The 24,219-nt window shown below is 40.8% G+C and overlaps 1 protein-coding gene across 5 annotated transcripts; it reads left to right on the top strand.

Annotated features, from left to right (window-relative positions):
- The first annotated feature begins 1,434 nt into the window (after nt 1-1,434).
- On the top strand, nt 1,435-20,108 carry SLC30A4 (solute carrier family 30 member 4). Of its 5 annotated transcripts, XM_075506102.1 has the most exons (7): nt 1,452-2,454; nt 7,456-7,602; nt 12,964-13,117; nt 13,404-13,617; nt 13,919-14,024; nt 16,900-17,034; nt 17,729-20,108. In XM_075506102.1, the coding sequence occupies exons 1-7, from the start codon at nt 2,064-2,066 to the stop codon at nt 17,881-17,883; spliced, it is 1,302 nt and encodes a 433-aa protein (XP_075362217.1). In that variant the 5' UTR covers nt 1,452-2,063; the 3' UTR covers nt 17,884-20,108. The 5 variants fall into 5 exon arrangements, with proteins under 5 accessions (XP_075362220.1, XP_075362221.1, XP_075362219.1 ...); XM_075506104.1 differs by lacking the exons at nt 16,900-17,034; nt 17,729-20,108 and adding an exon at nt 16,309-16,879 and having other exon boundaries at nt 1,447-2,454; XM_075506103.1 differs by lacking the exon at nt 7,456-7,602 and having other exon boundaries at nt 1,449-2,454.
- Nucleotides 20,109-24,219: the final 4,111 nt, after the last annotated feature.

Genomic DNA, 24,219 nt, shown 5'->3' with positions numbered 1-24,219 from the left:
CCAGCCTTGACTGCTCATTCTGACACCCACACTGTTCACTGCCCCCTCAGTTGTCATATGGATAGACATCCATATGATATGCAATTTGTGATCACAGAAGCAGTCTCAGTGACACATACAAATACATCCCAACCCCCTCCAATATGTATTTTTTGATTGTGGCCCATTTCAGGGACCCAGTTCATTGTCTGGCCCCGAAACAATTGTGCTGATAACCCTGCTGGGGGAATTACAAGGTGGGTGAAAGGACCGGGGATGGCACCTCTTTTGCCACCTGAGGAAGAAATAACTTGAGATTACATGCTCAGGACAACGTCCACATTGTAAAATGGCAAGGGAGCTCAGACAAAGCGTGATACTGTTTATTTTTGGACATCATTATGGAGAACAACAATAAGCACTCTCCACCCATGGCCAGTTTACCACGCACGACTCCCCTCCTGCAGGGCCTGTTCCGAGAAGGGGCTCGCTCCACGTCCTGCAGCGCCGCCCTGATGCGTGCCAGAATCTGCTATCAGCCCTTGACCAGAAAGGGAGTGCCCTTCTCCGAAATCTAGCAGTTCTATACAACTCTCCGGTCTTTACTTGGTAACTTCCTTCAACCAAGTCAAAAAACAGGATATGTACTTTCCCTCAGGCAGGCGTGTTTTTCCAGAAATGTTTATGACTTAGGGAACTGACTGACGCAGTAACAAAATTTGGCCGTGGGTACTAACTGGCCCTGAATACATGTAGGCTGGAAATTATTAGAAAATTTCTAGTAATCAGACCAGCGAGGAGGGGGAATAACCTCTCAAGAGAATTAATAAAGGCCAAAATCTAATTACTTTTATGTTAGAGCACAGTTATGAAAGGAATTATACAACAGCAGGGCCTCTGAGGTTTGTTTCTCCCTACATCCCTTAAGGAATGTTCAGAAAGGTGCATGTGACTCCCTACAACGCGACGCTGCCCTAACGGGAGTTACTGGAAACGGTGTAAAGAACCGTGCCTTTGATGGGGAAAGAAAGAAAGAAAAGCTGCACAATGCAAACTTGTGACTTTTTAAAGTTTGAAGCCATAACACAGAACTATGCAGTTCAGGCTTCCAGCGTACGCGAAAACTGCCGCTCATCTATCAGCAGCTCATACTTGGATTTTACGGCTTTCACGGTTAAAAGTCTCTACCTTGCATGACATTTACCCACCGAACACAACGGCACGTAGGGATGGCCACAGCCTGTCGGGCTACCACGAGGGAAGCGCGGGTGCCGCAAGGCCGGGCGCTGCTGGGCGCCACAGCGCCGGGCGACCCCCGCCGCCCTCCGGCTCCGCGGCCGCGCCCGGCCCCGCGCAGCGCGGCCCCACCACCTCCGCGCTCAGTGCAGGGCGCGGCGAGACGGCGAGAGCGGGGCTCGAACCCCAGTCTCGGGCGGGCGGCGCAGGCGCAGTGCCGGCGGGGGCCGCGGCGGTCCGCGGGCGCGCAGGGCATGCCGGCTCCCGTCTGCCGGCCCGGCCTCTCCGCGCCCACTGCTGCCGCCCTCCGCGGGGCTGGCCCGGCGGCAGCGCCGGGCGCGGGAGCGCGCAGGGGTTTGGGCAGAGGCGCTGTCCCCGCCCGCGGCGATGCCCGGAGCGTGGCGCTGATGGATGTGACGCGCATGGCGGCGGCGGCGGCGCTCCCCCTGCGCCGGCAGGGAGGCGGCCCTGCGCCCGGCGCCGCCTGTCCGGCCGCGCCGTGAGCGGGGCTGCGCCGGCTGAGCGCGGCGGGGAGACGGGCTCCGCGGGGCTGCCGGGGGCTCCGGGGTGACAGCGCCCGCGGCGCCTCACAGCTCGGTGCCGGGCGCGGAGGCGGCGGGCTGCGAGTGCCGGGAGGCGGTGGTGTGGATCGGTAGTGCCGGGGCGCTGCGCGGCTGAGGCCCGCGGCGCGTTCCGGCCGGCCTGCGCAGGGCCCGGCGGGGCGATGTAGGGGACATGCCCTGACGGGACGGCGAGCGGACGGGCGCCGCCTGCGAGGGGGAGCCGCGCCAGCTGGGCCGCCCGCGGCGGATCGGCCGCACCCGGCGGGGTCCCCGGGCGCCGCCGCTATGGCTCGGCCCGGCCTCTGGACGAGCATCAAGTCCCTGCTGCGGAGGGGCGAGGACCCCTTGTTCCTGAACGACTCCAGTGCCTTTGACTTCTCGGACGAGGTGGGGGACGAAGACTTTCCCCGGTTTAACAAGCTGCGCGTGGTGGTGTCGGACGACGCCTCGGAGGCGGCCCCGGAGACGCCGGTGAACGGGGCGCCCCTGGGCCTGCCCTCCGACGACGACTCCCTGCTGGACCGGGACATCGCCCTGCGCAGCGCCCGGGCCGGCCGGCCGGACCCCTGCAGCAGCTGCAGCAGCCGGCGGGAGCGCTCCAAGCAGAGGAAGGTGAAGAAGCGGCTGACGCTCGCTGCCCTCCTCTACCTCCTCTTCATGACGGGGGAGCTCGTAGGTGAGTCGGGGGCTTTTTTGCCGTCTCTCCGACCCGGTGCCTCACAGCCTCTTACGCTGCTCCGGCCTTGGTTTTAAATATTTACTAAGAAAAACCACCTGGCATTGAGAGAGATGGGAGAGATTAGCTGCAAGTTCAGAGAGCGAGAAGGAGCAAAGTCTACCTCTTATTTTCCATGCAAGAAAAAAAGGAGGCATTTGCAGCTTCCCTTACCTGAATCTCATCAGTCCCCCCAAATGGCATAAAATACACTTTTTTCCGTATGTCTAATGGCTTCTTATCTCTCCTGTTTTGTAAGTTTGTACGGTGTTTTTAGCAAGGGAGAAATTGCATTTTATTGCAGACATAAATATAATTGGCTGAATAATTTCATCTTCAGTATTTTTTAAGTAGCGCCGTAAAATCTTGCTGTGTTTGCAACAAGAGAAGAAGAGGGAAATACAGTTTCTAAGTGTGACATTTACCACAATAACAAAACTATTATTGGGGAGTATTTGCCCTTATTCACCAGATACAGCAATACGCTCTGTTATTACAACTGAAAAGACAAATCCTGAGCTATCAATAACAATCGAGTGAAGAAGCCACTCTGTTGACACCTTCTTGATGTCCGGCTGTGCTCTGGACTAGCATATGCTCCAGCCAGACATAAATCTTATGAGCAAAGTCAATTAAAATAATAGGTATTTTAACACTTCCCGTCACAACACATAAGAATAGCAAGTAGTTTGATTAAGTTCTTTGTGGGTTTTGTTTGTTAGTACTTGGCAGAAGAATGGTGGGTTTTTACCAGGCAATTTGTTCCTGATAAGCATCTAGATTGTTGTTGGTCAGAAGAATGAATCTGGTGCTGAAGTTCAGCTTTTATTGCTCCCTCATAAAGGCATTTGCTGTTCAGGTTGAAGAGAACCTGTGCATTACACAGCTGTCTACAAAATGACAGTGCTTTATTTAAGAGGCTATAGTGGCATAGGCTTGAAATAAAATCAAAATTGAAAGTCCCTTGGATGCATAGATAAGCTATTAAATGTTATGCCTTCACCATTACTAGTAATTTTTGCAAAGCATAGTATTTGTCTTTTAATCTCCGTTTACTTATCAATTTAATATCAGTGTCCTGTTACCATCTATCTTTTGGGTACGTCCATGCCATTCAGGGCAAGTGTCTACTTGACGCTACTCAGCCTCCTGAAGAATGCTTAAACTCTCATCCGCTTTCGCCTGATGTGCAGTAGTGGGGAGCGTTACACAGTGCCAGTACATTGATCTGTATGTCAAGCCAGGTCTCTCTACCAACTGTAACAATTAATTACTTTCAGATTGCTTTCATTTTAACATACAAGTCTGAATCTGAGCTAATCAGATGAATTATTGGCCATAATTCACCAGGAAAAAAAAAATCAAGTCACAAAAACTTTCTGGAAGTAAAGACCAGAGATGCTTCAGGTATGGTAACATGGGACCTACCTCCTCCTCCTCCTCACCTATGCAAATTTGGTCAGTAGTGATTGAAGACCTGATGTTTGCTTGTGTGAAGTGAGCTCGTGCTCTTGGATCACTTGTCCTAAGACAGTTATGAATTATAGCTTTAAGACAGAAACTTCTACAAGACGGATAGGAAGCAAAATCATTGCTTGAATATAAATAATACATAGTCCCACATACATAGAAAAAAAATCCCTAGGAGAAGTGGTCTGTTCTTCAGAGAGAGACCAGAATACTGACTATATCTGCACCAGTTTTTGGTGCCTTATTTCAGGAGTATGGGTTAATGGAAAAAAGTGGGTTTGTCCTTCAACATCTCTCAGTGTGTGGTTAGTCATTAATAACACTGCCACAATATATCAGCTCATCACGGATAAGGCACTTCGCATCAAACCTGTTGAAGGGATCTGGCTGATTGCCTCCATTTGCCCTTGGCTCTGTTTTTTTCTCTGGCTGAGATTTTGGTCCAGCATGAACTCGGGTAAATTTGATAAGCAAGTGTTACATCTCAGACATAGACATCCTTTAACATGAGAGTGATTTTATTTGATTGTATTCATATCAGAGTTCTGGTATATGCTGAATTTAGTTCATCTGAAGGGCCCCTTACTGAGTAATATGTCTGAGCTGTTGGCAGCTTGATGCTGAAGTCACCAAGACTGTATCCGTTAGGGGCTTCGGATCCGATTCATGCTATCGTAGACCTCTCCATAGCTAGTGCAGGGAGAGCTCTAGAAATAATAGGTGTTGAGAGTAAAAATACGTTCTCATCACTGTCACATCATCTGTTGTTTCTCCCTTACAGCCGGAACTTCTGCAAGCTCAGCTCAGGGTGGCGGATTTGCCTGTACAAAGCGTTAGTACTGTAGCATGGGCTCATCCTCCTCAGGTTTATGTATGCTATTACCAGCCCTATTTCATTATTTGGGGACTGAGGCAGACAGCACTAAGGGCCAGACCCATAAAATATTCAGGCATCCAGCTTCCACGGAGAATAAATAGAAGGCTTGGGTATCTCTGTACTTTTGTGGATCTTGACCTGAATGACTTGTCACAGGGCAAGTAATCAGCAGCAGAAACAGTAATTAAAGATGGAGTCCTCAAGTCTGGGTCAGTGCTGTACCTGTTTAATTTATTTCACTCCAGCCCTGTATTGTGTTCTGTCTGCTTGCTTTCAAATTTTGGGACCTTTTGAATTCATCTGTAGCTCAGGTATTTGGGAAACTGTGTTTGATTATGTAGGACATTTAACTGACTTCTATGATCTTTGACAGATTTGAGTTTCTGAGAAAAAGGCAGAAGACCCTATCAGACAGTTAATTTGTTCAGTAAAAATCTTTCTGCTGTCTGTTACTGATGTCAAGATGAAGGAAATCTTGTTTCAGCAGCTTTTTTGGGAAATCTTGATTGGCATATTTTTTCCAAAATATAGCCAAGCTTATTACTCCAGCCCACCTCAGTGTTTGTTGTTTAATTTGATGAACAATGATTGTAAAAGTCAGATAACAACTTACACTTTGTGGGAACCATTTTGCATCAAGAAATGAAAAATATGCTGCAAGTCCTAGTTAGCTTTTCTGGCAGGGTTTTGATGTTTTGAGCTATGTTTAGAGATTTCTAATTGATTGTCCATGAGGAGGACTGCTGTCCTTCACGGGTCACTGAAAACATCGGTGAGCCATCAAGCTGTCTATTTGTAAAGGTTATAGATGTCTTCTTTTTTTTTTTTCCCCTCCAAATTGCTAGTTGTGTTTAAACAGCCCTTAGGCAGTACCTTTAACCAAGCAATGAACTGATACATTTGGAAGCAGAGAACCTTTGATTTCAGAATTTCATAAATCTCAATTACGTTTCCTTAATCCACATGCTGCATTACAATTAGCTTCAATACCTGAATTCCTTCTTTATAATTTTATTTTTAAAGTCTTTAAAAGTGAGAGACTAGCTGAAATAGAATTGACTCATCCTGGACTGAAGTGATTCTCAAAATTAATACCTGTGAATTAACATACACACTTTAAATGATCATACATGTAAACTACTGAATTGAATGTCCTTAGATATAAATTATCGTTTCTTCTGTGTTGCTTATAAAAGAGGCTGAGTTGCACATTTCTAAGTCATATTTTTTTAAATTATGTGGGAACACAAATTAATTCAGAAAGGAAAGGCGTAACTCATTTTATTCAAAAAGCTGCTGAATTGCTAAATCTTAAAAACTCACTGGTTTTGAGCTGTGATGGCCTTTGGAAAGTTTCAGCCTCAGAAGAATTTGACTTAGAAACTTAGGAACAACTGAAGGGGGAATGGAGGAAAGGAACTGGTTGAAATGTGGTGTATTTGGTAGTTACCCACAGTACAAGCAATACTACAGTATCAGCCATGCTGCTTGTGCTTGGCTGGGGAGGAGAGTGTACCTGTGTCTGCAGGTGTATATATACAAACACCCACAGCCACACACACATTTTATGACTATTCTGGAAAGCAGTCAGCCAGTTGTGAATTTCCCTTTGCTATCTCCTCATGGTCAGCCTCTTCACTAAGACAGTTTTAATTGTATACAAAGATACCTTTACTCAAAATGTTAGTTGGAGCCTCAGGCCTGCCAAATGGCACACCAGGTGCACGCTTTGCTCAGTAGAATTTACAGGCCGAATGACAATCTCAAGGTAAAAAGAGAAACTAAATCATAGCTGAGCTGACACTGCAGATGTAATCTTTTCTGAGAAAATGGGCTTACCTTCATGCATATTGAAGACAACGCAGCCTGTCCTTGATTCCCCTTTGGATAAGGGATGCTTAAGAGAGAGGCACATTGTTTAAATCTCTCACCCATCCAACAGCAGCATTAGCAATTGAATTGGAACAAAGATACTAACCTTTGATCTGAGGTTATTTGTCTCAATGTGGCTCATAATTACGATAAAAAATTATGGTAATAAATAACAAAGAAAAATGCTGTGCAAGTGGAAGTCATTGTCTGCAATATATATTGGCAGAACTTACACACCCCTGCCAGGACAGCGAATAATGAAGGTTAAAAGATAACGTAATAAAAATAAAAAGGGGGCAGGGTAAATTTCCTTGCCATCAAGTCACTGGATTTCTGTCCCTGTTCCGTAATGTCAAAATATTTAATGGGTCTAGTTTAATAAAAGGATCAGCTGATTAAACACATATGCAATAATATATAGAGAAAGGAGACAAAACTATTTTGGGCCTGATCTTGCAAACATTATGATGCAAGTAGTCTGTGAGAATAACAGGAGTGAATCCTTTCTATGTTATTCGTAATAGAAAGCACACTTCCCTGCACTTGTAACTATGGGAGCTTTAAACTATAGCATGGCATTTTGATTGTAATGGCAAAAAACCCCAACTGTGTAGTGATTATAAGAAGGGCTCTCATGCACTTAATGCACTGTTCTGAAAATAAATAACTGTAAGCTGTGTCAAGAGGATATTATCTAGAGTCATTAATGTCATATGTCCTGACTTTTCCAACTTTGTTTTCAGGTGGATATGTTGCTAACAGTCTAGCAATTATGACAGATGCACTTCATATGTTAACTGACCTTAGCGGTATTATTTTGACCCTGCTTGCTCTCTGGCTGTCTGCAAAATCTCCCACAAAGAGGTTCACTTTTGGATTTCATCGCTTAGGTATGTAGATATCAGCTTTTGCTATTAACAGAGTATTTTAAGCAACAACTGTAAAGATCACCTAATTCTAGAAGAATAGGTAATTAGAAAGAAAGTAGCGACAAACATAAAAGTTGCTTTAACACCCTGACTCTAATGTCCTTTCGCTGGCCATTGTGGATCCACTACATAGGTTGTATTACCACAAGGGAATAGATAATAAAAAAATAAATTTTTAAATTTTAAACCTCAGCCAAAAGTGAAGTTTGATGGCAGAGTGTCATTCACTGGGAGCAGGATGAGTCTCTCCATCTTTGTGGAACTAGGACTGAGCAGATTCAGAGGTAAATTCTGAATGCTTGATTAATCTTCCATCTTAAAGAGGAAGCTTGGGGAATTGGATGCACGATGACATTGTAAATATGACTTCCTACAAATGAACCATGGCCTAAAAAGTTTAAAAAGGGTTCAGAGGAGGGAAGCTGTCCCCAGCAAGAACAAGGGTGGATATGCAGCTGCGTTTCACAGCCCATCCATAGTTACTGGGCTGTTGCATTAGGTCAGGCCCTTGTGCACATTTGTGCTTTGGAACTGAGGCTGTTGAGCAAGAAAGGCACACGTTCTTTGGTCACTCACTGCTGTACCACTGTTACTGCTTGTGTGACACACTGAGCAGCTGGTTGGTGCAGGAGCCGTGCATGTCAGTCAGTTGTTCACAACAGATTATTGCCAGTGCCCAGGATTTACGAAGTCCCATTGACTTCAGAATTATGACACTAGAAGAAGGTCCTATTCAGTGTGAAAAATTACATCTTAATCCAGAACTAAAAAGTTCTGTAGAGTGTATTCTCAGAGAGCTCTGCCCTCCCAGAAGCCTCATAAATCAGTATTCCTCTTGCACTCCCCAAACCACACAAAGCAGAGGTCAAAATATCCCATGGTTTGCAATACAGTAAGTTACTTAACCTCTGCCCATTTTAGGTGTATGTAAAAAGAAGTATAAACAGAATTATGTACCAAACCTTGGAAGGATATTTTCAGGATTCGTTACTTCGTGTTTGGAAATGTAATGATGATAAAGGGTGTTCTCATATCATTGCTAACTGGATATAATAATTCACATTATACAGCTGCAGGTCTTGTAGACATTTTACCAAAAGCTTCAACCTTTACTTTTCATGAAATAGATAATTTCTAGTGTCACAGTTTGCTACCTCTGCTGTATATGTTCTGTAGCGTATATTTTTCAAGGAGTTTCAAAGTCTTGTGTAGTCATGATTTGCAATTCTTATTTTGGCTGCTAGAACAGCAGTAGAATTCAACAACTCCATCACTCCTAGTCAGTTGTCATCAGTTAGTCACTAATGCATGAATGCATAACTCTGTACATGAGCAAAGATCTTTGGAGCTTTAGCAAGAAAGCATTAACAGTGCCAGCATTTCCCATTACAAACTTTTCTTTCAAGAAGTTTTAATTTTGCGATAGGAGCTCCCCTAATACTGAAACCTGACCTTGCAGGTATGCCCCTGGCACTTGCTCGTACTCTCCAGAAGGATGTTTACTAGCATTTATACATACTTTAACCCTATTTAAACATAATTTGAGTAGTTTATGTGTCTTTGTAACTTTTCTAAAACCAAACAGTACATACATTGAACATGTCATGGCCTAGCTTAAAACAGGAGTTAATTGTCAGAAAAATAAAAATAAAATTATTTAACCATTAAAATCTTAGTTCTGTAAATTTTCACTGACTTTTCAATTAATTAATTTGAGGGCTCCATAGTACTTTGCAAACACAAATCCCTGGGGATTCCTGCCTCCTCACTTTCTGTACCGTTTTTTTTTTTCCTCCATTTTAATGCCAAGAAAAATACTGGCCAGACTGATCCAGTGGTGGCCCACGGGCCAGATCTAGCCCATAGAATTAGTCCATATTGCCCACCACCTTCTCCCTGGGCACCATCTTCTCCCTGGGAGAAGCTACAGGGAGCAGCTTCCTAGTTCTGCAACAATTACTCCTCCTTTTCTGCTGCCCCGTGCCAGTAGGTGGTCAAACACTAGAACAGGTTGCAGAGTCTCCACAGTTGGAAATACTCAAAGCCCAATTGGACGCAGCCCTGAGCAACCTGCTGCAGTTGACCCTGCTTTGAGCAGGACTACACAGTTTGGAGGGGTTCCTTTCTACCTCAACCATTCTGCGTGAGTAGCAGCAGTGCAGCTCTTTCTGTAGGAGGAGTACGACTGGAGCCTGGGGGTTGGGGAAAGAGTTTCTGTGGCTGCAATGAGGAAGGGGAAGTGGGTAAAGGCCCTGCAAGAGACCCCCAAACCTTGACCTAGGCTCTGCAAGTACAGAAGATGGGATGGTTTAAAATTACTGTACACATTTTTTTAAAGTCACATTTGTGAAATTTCTTTGCCTGATTCTAGGCACACAGTCTGAACGCTGTGGCCTGAGGGCCCAGTTTCACACATCAGTGAATGCTGGCAATGGAACAAAGCTGCTTTTAGGGTATATCCTCACCATAACACATTTTTCCAAGTAACCTGTATACAAGAAGCTTGTCAGTAAATAAAATGAGCTCAACAATAGCTTGAATTTCATGAGAGAGATGTCAAAACATGATGGAATGTTAAAAATAGGGTACAGATTGAGCATCTGTCACAGAAAAAATGTGGAGCATTTGTTTAAAGCTGAGAATACGTGCAATAACTCTCATTGCTGACCTGCTTTGCATTAAGTTTTAAGATAATTATACATACAGTAAGCATGAAAACATTCTAACAAACAATGTTTCTGGTGCTCATTATGACTTTTGTTTGCAGAATGATGAGTTTTCAATCTCATTCCCATAAACATTGCATTGTGAAGACAACAGAGCTATTAGTTGTCTAGTCAAATTACAGAAGGAAATTAGCACTAGTTTTCATTTATTTGAATTCTCTGAATACATAATATGTATGCTCCATCTTCAGTTTTATTCCATTTTCAGTGGTGAAAAGGAAGCTGACAGATTCGGGAATGGGTTAGAAAAGTGAAGACGAAATCATGGAAATTGCAGTCATGTCTAAAAAGGATTATATTCTTGAAGCCAAAAATAATTCTGTTTCACCACCAAATGGAGATACCTCCTTCTCAGCAAGACACTGAGCAGATTTAAGCATAGATAGGGAACCTGGCATTTTTCCATTGCTGCAGAGACCATGTTAGTAATGACAGAATCAGTCAGTCCACTGAGACAGTGCAGAGTTCATTTCACAAGAAGTGAAAGATCTCAGCGCAAATCTACAATGCTGATATGGCAATGACTCTGAAAGAAACTGCAAGGAAAACACTGGTTTCCTTTGCAGAAAACACGGGTTTAGATTGTAAAACCACAATATGTTACTTCTCTGGTAAATGCTAATGTGCTATGGCTTCACAAATTTTTTAAAAAGCATTCTGGAAAACCTTCTAAGCAATGTATTATTTTTTTTTTTAAGACTGTTGCCCTGAATAATCTGCCTGCTTTGTAAAGAACACTACCACTTGCATGGATATTTCCAGGATTTTCATGTTGCTCTGAAACCATCTGAGATTGTGACAGTTCCCTTTCAGAGCCTTGTTACTGCCTGGTAATGCTGGTATTCGTCCAGGCATTGACGCACTACCGAACAGCTGAATGCGTTGGTGTGAGTTTCTTCTCCCATAACGTTAACAATGCAGTGTATGGATCAAGTGATCTTGGTGATATTAAAATGCTTATATAACTACATGTTTTTTCCTGTAATAGTCAATAAAATTAAGGCAGTTCTGTGTTAGAAATGACACCTTCTGCAGTAACCAAAGTTGTACTACACACCGACAGATTCAAAGCAGAGGGAGAAGTGAGGCAATTCTCAGATCACTATTCTTAGAGCTATAGTACAGCCAAGAGCAGAATTTTGTTCTTACTGGGGAATAAATCAGGGCAACATGTGTAGAACAAGGGGGAAGAACAACCATTACAGTTCCAAGTAAAGGAATTCCAACTCTGATCTTTGAATTCACACAGGAAGGCTAAGATCCCAGTGGTCCATCTGGCAAGTGACAGTAATAAGCATTACACATAACAATTACAGATTACTCAGGCATGGCTGCGGATTTACATGCAATACAATGGAGCTAGCATTAAGGTTTTCCCAGTGCTTTTTGTAAAGCCATGTATTAACTTGCTTATAACTGAGACAGTCTTAACTGGGCCAGTGTTTTCTCTGTCAGGTATCTTGCCTTTTTTTTTTTTTTTAAAGTTTCAGCTGAAACAGGGCAATCATTTTCAGAATATGAAGCTAGAGGGTAAAAGTATGTTTACGTTAAAAGGAATCTAGTGACGCATTTGGAAATACCTATATTCTTTACAGTAGGACCTTAAAACTGTAGTGTGGACTCATCCTTCTCAGGTTTATGTATGCTATTACCAGCCAAATTTAATGACTTGGGTAGTGAGGCAGACAGCACTAAGGTCCAGACCCATAAAATATTCAGGCCTATTTACCTCATATCAGAACAGCAGGAACCTTGTAGAGAGCTGTAACCACTTTCCACAGATGTAAATGGCAGCAGAAGGTGCAGGACAATGAAATATTAGTAGTTTTTATTAACTTCTCATTTTCTCTTTATTTAGATGTATGTGCCTTTTTGAAAGTCCCTACTGATCAGATAAAATTCCTACACTGAAATGTTGCTCACAATGCTCTCACTTTTGTGAAATATGAGTATTTAGTAAACACTAGATTATGTTAAAACAGCATATTACAGTAATACAGAAATTTACATTAAGCAATCCTTCATAGCTGAAATCTGCAATAAATAACGTGTATGCATACATATGTCAAGAAGCTTAGGAGTCATATGTCTGAAAAGTTTGTACTGTTCCATTTCTTAATCTTTTTATAATTTTTTCTTCATCATAAATACAAAAGGATATATAAAAGTAATTTCTAAATCCAGCTTAATACTGTGGACACTTGAAATCAAGCTTTCTCTTACTTGTAGGTGGGCTGGTGATGTTTGAGAGCGCCTGTCTTCCTCTCTCCTGGACACGGCCTTTGTCTGCGACTTCTCAGGCAAAAGTTCTGGGTTGTCTGAAGAAGTCACAGTCATCGCCCATGCAGAAGTTTTCAGAGAAAACATAATTTGAGGGATATACTGACAGGGAAGCGTGAAGGAGTGGATGAGAACAAACTCCATTTGTTAATCCTATATTATGAGTTTTATTTACCACACAGCTTCTTAGTTGTGCATTAGGGTTATAATACGCATAAAATAGTTAAAATAATTAAGGCTCTGTCCACATTCTAATTTGGAAATAGAAATAGATCTGAGATTCACTTTTGTAATGTTGTTTCCTTTCTGTTTGCAGAAGTATTGTCAGCCATCATTAGTGTATTGCTGGTCTATATCCTTATGGCATTCCTCTTGTATGAAGCTGTTCAAAGAACTATCCATATGGACTATGAAATAAATGGCGATATCATGCTGATTACAGCAGCTGTTGGTGTTGCAGTTAACTTAATGTAAGATCTCCCTTTCTCTCCATTAACACTCATAAATGTATTTCTGAATAAGCTGCTAATTCATTCATGGCCTGTAACTTTCTCATGGGATGTAATTTTGCTGGACCTCTTCATTTTCATAAATAAGACAAGAAATGATACTGAGTATTACTTTTTCAATTCTTTGGTTTAAAAGGAAAGAAAAAGAAAAAAGCAACAACAACAAAAAAATCCCCAAAACCAAAAACAAACATCCACCAAACCCTAAAGCCTGTTTCTTGGAGTGTTTTTCTTCTTTCACTTTCAGAATGGGTTTTTTGCTGAATCAGTCTGGCCACCTTCACTCCCACTCCCATTCCCACCCTCACTCTCATGTACCTCAGTCGAACTCTCCTAACACAGCCCACAGCAGTAGCCATGGACACAGCAGCCTTGCCGTGAGAGCAGCATTTGTACATGCCCTTGGGGACCTGGTACAAAGTATTGGTGTGCTCGTAGCTGCATACATCATACGCTTTAAGGTAAGGAATGGCTGGTCTTTGAGGCAGGGTGGAATTTTTTTAATGTCAACTTCAGTGATTAAATTAAAAAGTGACTTGTTTTTGTAAGTTATAAAAAAAAATACTGTGACATTCTATTATAAGCTTCATACATTCATAAAAAATAAGCAAAGACTATCTCTACTATGCATTTTGTCACTATTCAAACAAAAAGAAATATTCATGAAAGTTGGAGCTAGAAGTAACTGCATTTTCTGAGTCATGTTTTTGTAAGTCAGCTTATTTTCATACATCCTTTAACACTTTGGAACTTCCCTTGCAGCCAGAATACAAGATTGCTGATCCTATATGTACATATGTATTCTCCATACTGGTGGTTTTGACAACAGTTCGAATTCTGTGTGACACAGGAGTTATTATTCTGGAAGGTAAGATCTGTGCACAGTCTGCAGTACTTTACATTTCAAATACCAGTGAGCATTGGCACTTTTTTGACATCATGATCACCATCTCTAGCAAAATGGATTGTGTCTCAAGACCTGTTTATCCTTCTGCTGCTTTAGTCTGTTGGTTCTTGATAGCTTATCTCAGTTGCAGCAGTCTTTAGGTGTCTTTGACCTCTGCAGTGAAATGTATAGAACTTTCTTGTGTGTCTGCAATGGCTGTCAGCTAAACTAAGTGAACATTTGCCCAGACTCAGTTCTACACTTTCACTTTAATTATTGTAAAGTTAAAGTGAATGTGAATGCATGTAAAAGGAGGAAGCAAGCTTAGGCCAAATGGCTGGACAGGTGGTTCATGCCTGTCCTGTCTTTCCCTTTTCCACAAGTGCTGTTGTAATATTTGTAGCTTCCCCTATGGTAACAGTAGAAGCACACAAGTAAAGAGTGGTGTAAAAAGGAAGAAGAAAAAAAAAAGGAAAGGAAAAGCTGAACATAAGCTGAAGAATCTTATCTCATGTGGTGACTTAGAGGGAAAGATGCCAGCAACATTCTTTGCATTATTATAACTAACATGCCAACTATTACTGCTTGATCTAGTACTTTTACCTTACAAAAGTGTTAGAGATGGGAGAAAAATCCTAGGTTTTAGCTGCACCTTCCTAGCTGTCTCATGTGAGCTATTATTGACTTTACTTTTATTATGTTACAAGGTTAAATCAAGGACCGAAAAATCTTCAATGTCAAGTGCTTTTGCTGTCATTTGGAGGTTGGGGGGGAATCCAACAAAATGGAATCTCATGGTTTAACCCCAGCTGGCAACTAAGCACCAAACAGCTGCTCGCTTACCTTCCCCCCTGCTCCAGTGGGATGGGGGAGAGAATTGGGGAAAAAAGTAAAACCTATGGGTTGAGACAAAGACAGCTTAATAGGACAGCAGAGGCAAAAAAAAGACAGAGAGAAAAAAAAGAAAAAGAGAAAAAAACCCCAACACCACAACAACAATAATAATAAAAAAATGTACAAAACAAGTGATGCACAATGCAGTTGCTCACCACCCACTGACTGATGCCCAGCCTGTCCCTGAGCAGCGGTTGCTGCTCCCTGGCCAACTCCCACAGTTTATATACTGAGCATGACGTGATATGGTATGGAATAGCCCTTGGGCCAGTTTGGCTGTGCCCCCCCCCCAGCTTCTTGTGCATCTGGCAGAGCATGGGAAGCTGAAAAGTCCTTGCCTAGTGTAAGCACTACTTAGCAACAACTAAAACATCAGTGTGTTATCAACATTACTCTCATCCTAAATCCAAAACACAGCACTATACCAGCTACTAGGAAGAAAATTAACTCTATCCCAGCTGAAACCAGGACATGGAAGTTCACCAAGAAGGCAAAAATGGTAAAATTTGCTTAAGAAACCTCAGTTAGCTCCAAGGCAATAGCTAAGATTTAGCTGAAGAAAACGGATAAGACAAACTAATGGTGTATCACATTCCAGATGTTTGAGTTGTAGCTGTTTGCATAGGTATCCCAGTTGTCATAAAAATTTCCGCGTTAATGATGTTACTAAAAGTGATGATAGGTGGGCTTTATGTATGCTAGGGAATTTTTCCAACACAAATTCAGGATCTCCAGAGAATGGACTTGCATTTATATTTGAGACTACTGCAACAACGTAAGGGTCCTTCGAATTGTATCTGCTTTCAGTATTCCTTTTAACTTAAGTTTCATCATTATACTAGAAATGCTAAATTAAAACCTTAAATGATTGTGTAATACAAGCAAGGAGATTCTAGCTTTTAATATAGATTTATAAGGCAGCAGGGAAGTCTATCAGTAGCATGATGTGAGATATCAAAATTTAAGTCCATGTTTCCTGGGAAAAAGCAAGCTGTAGAAATAATACCAGGCAGTTAGCTATTTATCAGCTAAATGATTTTCTGTTAGTCTTCACTAGAAGGAAAATGTTGTTGAATATGAGACAATCCTAGACACTGAAATTTCAAAAGAGATGGTACTGGAACTAACATAATTTAAAAGACAGTAAGGCATCAGCTTCAGAGAGGAGTCATCCAAAAATTCTGAAGAAATTTGAGAAGCAAGTGGTGGAACTCCTCATAGTATATATAATCAAACTCCATAAAACTGGAAGATAAGCAGTAAAAAGCTATGATAGAAACAAAACTATTCAGAAATAGTTTATTCAGTATTTTTGTACTAGTTTTTGTGCCCACGTTGATCACCTAAAATTTTGATTCTGCCCTTTGTGCAGCTAAAGGGTGGCGTAGGGAAGCTATAGAGGTGCTGTAGCTGCTGAAAATAGTACGTCCAGAAGGACCTGGTCAGTGCAATCATAGATTTGCAAAGATGCCACCCCATAAGACAGAAGTCCTGTGTGTTAACCACTGCAGATGGATTACTATGAACATTTGAAAAAGATACCAGTTACCTGAAAAGAGAAGTTTCAGGAGACAGCAAGAGGCAGGCCCCAGCATTTTTTTTTAGATTCTGACCTTAAGAGTCTGGTCTAAGCAATTACTAGGGGTTGGAAGCTGCAGTCAAGTTGTCTACACAAGTACATTGCTCCAAAGGATCTAATGCTGGCTATTGCCAGAGAGCAGATTCTGGACAGGACAAATTACATTGGAGACAACACTGCAATTCCTGTATAACTTCTGTATCCATACTGGACTTAATATGCCAATTTGCATATTCTTCTCTATTGATAACTTGGAAGTTACTAATCACTTCCAACAGCACAAACTGTAAACTCTTATGACATTGAGATCTGTCATGACATTTTAAAGGCCACTGAGAGTTTGCAGAAGACAGAATTAATTTTATCTCATGCTTGGTATCACAGGAGTTCCAAGGCATTTAAATGTGGATCGCATTAAGGAAGACTTGATGAAAATTGAAGATGTTTATTCTATAGAAGATTTAAATGTTTGGTCTCTCACTGCAGGAAAAACAACTGCCATAGTCCACTTGCAACTAGGTAAGCTGCTGTATAGCATGATTCTAAATTAAATCTAAGCGTAGGGAAAAAAAAAAACAAACACCAAAACACTTTCTCTTCATATTGTTATTTATTTAAGTTGAACCAGGAAATATTGTTCTGGGGAGGAAAAAAAAAAAATCTACTAACTATGGTTTTGTACAGCGAGGTATAGAACCCATTGGCCCAGAAAGACACAGTAAATGAAAATTGTGCAGAGAAAATATATTCATACAGAAACATCCAGTACAGATTCTTTGGGGGGGGGGGGGGGGGAGTATTTCTCTTTAGAAATTCCCATATTTTGTCCAGGGAAAGATAGGGTGACGTTCTAATATAGAACAATCTGACATATGAAAAATTAATATGTTTTGCCAAAACATGTGCTGATTTAGACATCTAACAGTACCGTGAATATTAATTCCTAGTAAGAAAGCTCAATTTTTGGGGGGGATGGGGGGTGGTGTCTAACACACACAGTTTTATCAAGATATCATTCTAGTTAGAGGATATAGATGTAAAGGTGTTAAAACAATATGTAGAGAGTACATGGTGACCACAGAACAATATTAAATTAATAAATGAGTATGAACAAAGATTATTCTAGTTGGTAACACTGTGAAAAATCTGAGAACAGCTGGATTGTCCAGGTTCTTGAGGATTTAATTTATTAATTATTTTCTTGATTTTCCAGTTCCTGGTAGTTCATCTAAATGGGAGGAAGTTCAGTCCAAGGCCCGACAACTGCTGCTGAACACATTTGGAATGTACAAGTGCTCTGTCCAGCTTCAGAGTTACAAACAGGAAATAAGCAAAACCTGCGCAAGTTGTCAGAGTTCCAGTGCCTAATTTCATATGTTTTGGGAACTGCTGCCTTATTCTTTATCTTGTAGTCAAAGACTGAGAGCAATAAATGCAAAATGAAAATGATCAAATAGAAACCATTAATATCTGGATTTGTACCATGTAACGTGCAGCAGGGAGAACTGGTGCTGCAAAAGTGCAGTGGTTGCCCTACAGAACATGTATTTCACTCTCTCCCTTGTACTGGTTTATTCAATTTATTATGATTTTGAGACAAAGCTGTTTTCAGATTATTGTTTACAAACTGAAATGTGGCTCTGCAGATACCTCACAAATTACAGTCCAATATTGTCCTTTAATAACTATGTACCACAAAGTACCTGCACTCCAAATGGAGCATCAAGTATTCAGTATTTTCAATTAAAGTCTCTAATGCTGGTCATGCCAGCGTTCCATAATATGTCATGATCCCCAAATTCATTATACAGTATTTTTGCAATAGTGATTTTCATACAGTATCTTAAACTATAATGTATACAGTGCTAGTTGAATTATTTTGGAAACTGTTTCTTTGGAGACACTGCAAAATACAGAATTTACTGTACCCAAACTGGAAAGTTAGCTTTAATCTGGGCATTCAGAGATCCAGATAGGAAGATCCTTGCCCAGGCTTCTGGTATTTAACTAGAGACCCAAAACTGGACCCAAAGCGTTTTAAGTGATCGGTTATCTTTAATGTATTTTAGAATAGGGTTTATACATTAGAAACAGGTTATTTATTTTACAAAGTTTTGACTTGTAAGATGAATTTGTTATTAATAATCTTGAATGTCTAAACCAACATTTGATTCACGTTAAAAGGCCAGCTGATTAGCATGCATTCTAGTTATAATTAATAAATGTCCTGTAATTGATCATTTTTCCATGATTGTTTTGTTTTAAAGGAAAAATCAAATGATAGCAACTATGCTTGACATGGAGATACTTTCAAACACAATCTACAGACATACAAAATACATGCATCTTCTAACAGAAAAGTGGGGAGCAAAAGTGTTAGATATGTACTATTCCCTCAGTCACAGATCTCCGACCTCTTCATCTTTGCTTTGAGCACAGTATAGCAGTATCCTGACAGGAATGCCACTGCAATAGCAGTCCCTCGCTACTTGGCTTTATGAATAAAGCAAAATCCAAGCAAGCTCAGTAACCTAAGGGTGTGGACAACAGTATCATAATATTGTGTTGGACAACAAAATCGTAACAACCTACAGAGGTAGAAAGGCCTTTTCTAACTTACAGACGGATGAGACAATTTGAAAATACTATTTATTCATCCTCAAAGTCCACAAAACTGAATTGCTTAGCCTCATGGTGGAATCACTGTACTTTCAATGTACACAGGATAATAAAATCTGACACTAAGCTATCATACACCTCCAAGCTCAGATTTACGCCTGGTTCTGAAGTCATTTGCATTGAGGAAGCTAAGGGCAACAAGAATATGACCTGCAAAGTTCAGAAGATGGTAAGAACTTGGCTTCAAATATTTTTTTCTTAGTCTGTACTTTGATCTTTATGCAGAACTTCCACTGACATCAAAAGTAGTTCTTTTTGTGCATCAGAAAGGAAAAGTTTTGCCCAGTAATGGATATTGTGATACTCAGCTGTGAATACTTAAGCTGTTGTCTGTTTTGAAACTTGCTAGGGTTTCACATATTCATCAGGCTGATTTACACCTGCAAATTGGTGGTAACAATCTTGGCTTCTTTCCTCCCCTTTTTTTGAGGTAGGAGTCACATTATGACTTAGAGGTGAAAACTGACAGCACAGTATTAATTTGGACAAAGTGCATGTAACACTGTTTGTACCTGTTCTGGCAAGAAATGGGAACACTTGAGTACAGCATGGGAGCACATGCAGCTCAGAGGCAAAGTAGCACTGTACTTGGGAAGTTAATGCTTCAGTACAAACTCTATCATTAATTAAGCCATATCACAGTTCATGAAAAATGTGCATCTCATCCTTACAAACTTACTGGAAAAAAAAATACCACAAACAAACAACAGGTATTTTGCACATACTAATACTCAAATAGGTTTTAATTAAATTGGGGTTTACAGTTGCTGTAATTAGAAGTTGAAGTACAGTAGACATGTATTGTATTTGGAGTTTTTTATTGTAATAATTTACTACACATTTGTTTAATTGAAGAAAAAAGCAGAAATGTGTTGCTTTATTGTGGGTTTTATTAAATCAATTATTAAACTTCACATCGTCTTATATTTATTTGTATTGCTGTCTCTTGTCATCATCTTGGGTTCCTTCAGCAGCTGTTTTTTGAAGTGTCTGGACACTCAAGCTTAACTCAGTTTGGAGATACTATACATAGAATGAATTATGTCTCCCTCTTTAGTCAGAACAATTTAAGTCTCATTATTTCCCGTGCAATAACTGCACTTTAGAAAATACAAGCTGACAAAGCATGGTGAAGGAGCAGCCATAAAACAACTGGCAAAACATTCTTGAAACCCTACGCACCCTTGAGGGGCCCTTGTTATCAAGGCCTATAGACTGGAAGGAGTTCAGAGAAAAAGCAACAGAAGAGGAAATGAGAATCAGGAACGAAAGAATGAATGCATCTATCTCAGGGAGACTCTGAAGGGTACATGCCCTGTTTTAAGGTCTAACTAAACTCACATGGAAATTTGTATCTGTGTGGTCTACCTCTAAATCCTTTTCTTATTCTTTATAAATTATTCAGGGCACAGGTTGTCTGGCACTGCTATTTAATGTAAGAATCCAGTATTCTTCTGAATCTGCTATTAATCAACATCAAAAGGAATATGCATATTATAACTTATAATACTCATAGTGATGGAATAAATGAGCACAACAGAACTATAAAAATCACCAAGTAGAAATAATTAGTACACTTACTTATAAGGATAGGGAAATATTCAGAAAATAACACTGATATGCAAATAAACTACCAGGAATTTATGACCTAGTGCAAAATAACAGTACTCAGGAAGTGCAAGTGCCTATAAAAGACGACAAGTTATTTTTATACTCATTGCAAGGTCATTTTCAGTATCAGCTTAGAGGAAAGGGGCCTTAGTATAAATAAGAATCAGGTCTAACATCTTCCAAGCAGCTCTCCAGCACATCCAGATTATCTTGTTTACACAGTCTTACACTACTCTTTTCCTTCTACAAAATCCTCTGCTGGAAATTAAAATGCATTTACTTAATGGGATTTCTCTCTCACCAAAAGACTCATTAAGATTTGAGCAAGTTTCCACAACTAGTGTCCCTGCTTTCCAGAGCTGTGCTGCAGTACTCTTTCTGATGGAACAGCTAAAATCCTGTGAAAATTCTGCCACCTCTAACAGTCTATGTTGGGAAGAGATTTTTCCTTTCTTAATCTGTGATTGTCAACCATCCTTTTCTGAAGCATGGATACAGCTTTGATGACAACCTACTAATATGAGTCAATAAAGCATTTTTATATCGAGCAGACTGCAAACCCTCTCATCCCACTCTTCTATTCTGAAATGTTCTTATCCTAAGAAGAAAATTAACAGAAAGCTATTTTATTTCTGAATGGTTTCCTTGCTTAATTTTGTGAGGTTTTTTGTTTGTTTTGTTTTTTTAAATTGTGTTGACATTTAGTCCTTTCAATACCAGCAGCATTTCTTTCTACACCAGCAGAATTACCATTTAAAATATCATACCTGAATCTGGTCTTCAATTGTTTTACTGCTGTACGTATCTGCTCTTTCTTGCAGAATCACTCCCAATTGGCAGAATGACTAAGAAAAGCAGCAGGCTGGCATTTAGAAGTAGATTTCTGACATGAAACTAAAAACCCAAAAGACACCCACCACCACCTAATGAATCGTAACTCTTTTGTTCAGGTATTTTAGCAGAATCTCATGAGGAGGGTGCACTGATGCTGCACAGAGCAGGGCTGTTAAGTATTATTTCTCTCTACAGATACTAAAAGAATATCACAAGTGAAGATAGGCTGTTGGGTAATTAAACATGATATATACTGCAATAGCTTCCTAGACTCCAATAAGCTGGTCCATTGTCAGAGAAGTTCCCTTGATATCTCAAGGGGAGAGGAAAATCCACTGTAAATACCCAGATCATTTCCCTCTATCCATCCAAAATGTCATCGCCAAGATCTTTTTTCTTGCTGGTTGCTCCAAGCACATGCAGCTGTTCCAAGAGTTAGCACACCTAGCTCAAACATCATGTTTCATCAGCACTTTGCATTATACCACCGCTCTCTGCTTCTTTCACTTCGTTTTCTTGCAATATTCTACCCTCTCCACAGCTTCACTAATAAAGTCCAGCTTGCACCCTGTGCACCTGCTGCTTACGTGGTCACTAGGAGCTTCTCATGCAGCACTGGGTGTGAAACATCCCCAAATGACTTGCAAGGCCTGTTTATTCAAATACATGCTTGCCCAAAGTCCATTTCCTCTTTGATCTCTAGATGAAAAAAAAATCTTCTAGCCACAAAGTTGCTAACTCACAAGGAAGACCTAATCTGAAAGCCTCTAGATTCTCTTTCTACTTTAAGAAAAGAAAAAAAAAAAAAAAGTCCTCCACCTTCCCCACCCTTAATCCCCTTTCCAGCCTCATCCCATCTTCCCTCTCTTTGTAACAAACCATGCTGGGCACTAACCAACACGTTCTGTGCTCTGGAGCTGGCAAATCCTCTTCTGTTCTCCTCATTCCATTTTCCATGGCTGAATGCTCTGGGCAGGACCATACATGCTCCTCCATTCTGTGAAATACCTGACACAAGTTTGGAAGCGGCTAGAATAAATACTAATCGTTTCTGTTTACTGCTATCCAGCTACCACAGCAATCTGCTCTTAGAATCCATGCGTACCTGCCTGCTAATGTTTACAGCTGTAAAATAATGATATCCAAATCAATATTTTTGCTCCTTTATCTCTATTTTCCTTTTCTCCATTGTGTTCTGCTTTTTCTTCTCAGTATCACACAGTTTGAAAATTGCCAGTGCTAAATGTACAAGACAAAACTTAATTGCTTTTATTGCAGTTATGAAGCATTTACACCTTTTATGGCATCAATTTCTGTAGAAAAAGTAAACCATTTCATAAACACAAGCATAATTTTATCCATATGATGACTGCTTTATGATTTCCTTACTATTATACCCGGTGAAAAGATAAATAGATTTTCCAGGATTGTGACTAGCCAGTACATGAGGGTACATGAAACCAGTTAATGCTGTCTGTCCGGAGTGTGTTTCACATTAAACTCAGTACCGATATTGTGATGGTGTGCTTCCCCGCCCCTGACCTTTATCTCCTGCAACCCTGCTCAGGTGATAACCACCAGTGACAGTTGTAATGGATGCATCTCATCATGATGGCTGCATCGGCTCAAAGTGGATTCAGGAGACAGATAACAACACAATAGCCTGGGGCTATTATGCAATGCGCCCACCAAAGAAACTAAAATCTGTGGTTGGCATGCAAATATGACTATGGGTCAACCATCTTATCCCCCATAAATAGTGAGCAACCCAAGAGCCCTTTGAGCTCTCCTGCAAGGCAGTGGGCTGCATGCCAGGATCTCCCCTTGAGCAGGGACGCCTCTCAAGGTTACTCCTCGAGGCTGAGAGATTCCTTGCTGTAACAGATCCTCGGTAAGTGACTAATAGCAGCTAAGATCTCAAAGTTTAGCATAAATCATATAAAGGATTGATTGCACACATATAATCCTTTAGACATAAACCATTGACCAAGTATGGGACTAGGACTGGATCTAGCTGCACCTAGACTCCTCTCTGAGAAGGAGTTTAGAAAGCAAGAGGATCCTTTTCCAAACCTCATGACTCAATAGGAGGGTCTCCCTGAGAGTTTTGTCTGACCCTGCCCTCTATACAGTAAATATTCAAGTGTACCTTGCCATCAAATCTTGTTAAAACACTGTCGCATTGAACTTTGTTAACTCCATATTCTATATCAATAAAGTATATTTTTGCTTCTCTCTTACGAGTGAAGTGCACTCTCACTCCATCTGCGACAGATATATACAGGGATTTTTGATTCAGCTGATGAATACATAAAAGCAGCCAGATGGCAAGCAGACAAAAAATTTGCTTTTGTCTCAAGTGCATTAAGAGCACCCAAGTCCCTGCACACTTCCTATTTCTTTTTCCCAAAACACACACACACAGAAATTATCTAATAAGTCCCTAAATAAATTGATGAGATGTAAACATACAAAAATAGCTATTTAATTCTAGTAACTGGCCTTTTAAATTCAAATAGAATTTTTGAGAAAAACCACCATAAACGAACATTTTCATAGTTAATATGCTGCTACATATTT

The sequence above is a fragment of the Mycteria americana genome, chromosome 6, assembly GCF_035582795.1.
Source record: "Mycteria americana isolate JAX WOST 10 ecotype Jacksonville Zoo and Gardens chromosome 6, USCA_MyAme_1.0, whole genome shotgun sequence".
NCBI lineage: Eukaryota > Metazoa > Chordata > Aves > Ciconiiformes > Ciconiidae > Mycteria > Mycteria americana.
The sequence above is the reverse complement of the archived record's forward strand: the minus strand, read 5'-3'. Positions and strand labels throughout refer to the sequence as shown.

What these genes read in the sequence shown, in the direction of transcription:
- SLC30A4 (XM_075506102.1), top strand. Translation starts at nt 2,064, where the DNA reads ATGGCTCGGCCCGGCCTCTGGACGAGCATCAAGTCCCTGCTGCGGAGG. An exon ending in TTTTGGATTTCATCGCTTAG is followed by an intron (nt 7,603 to 12,963) that starts GTATGTAGATAT and finishes TTCTGTTTGCAG; the next exon opens with AAGTATTGTCAGCCATCATT. An exon ending in CATAGTCCACTTGCAACTAG is followed by an intron (nt 17,035 to 17,728) that starts GTAAGCTGCTGT and finishes TTGATTTTCCAG; the next exon opens with TTCCTGGTAGTTCATCTAAA.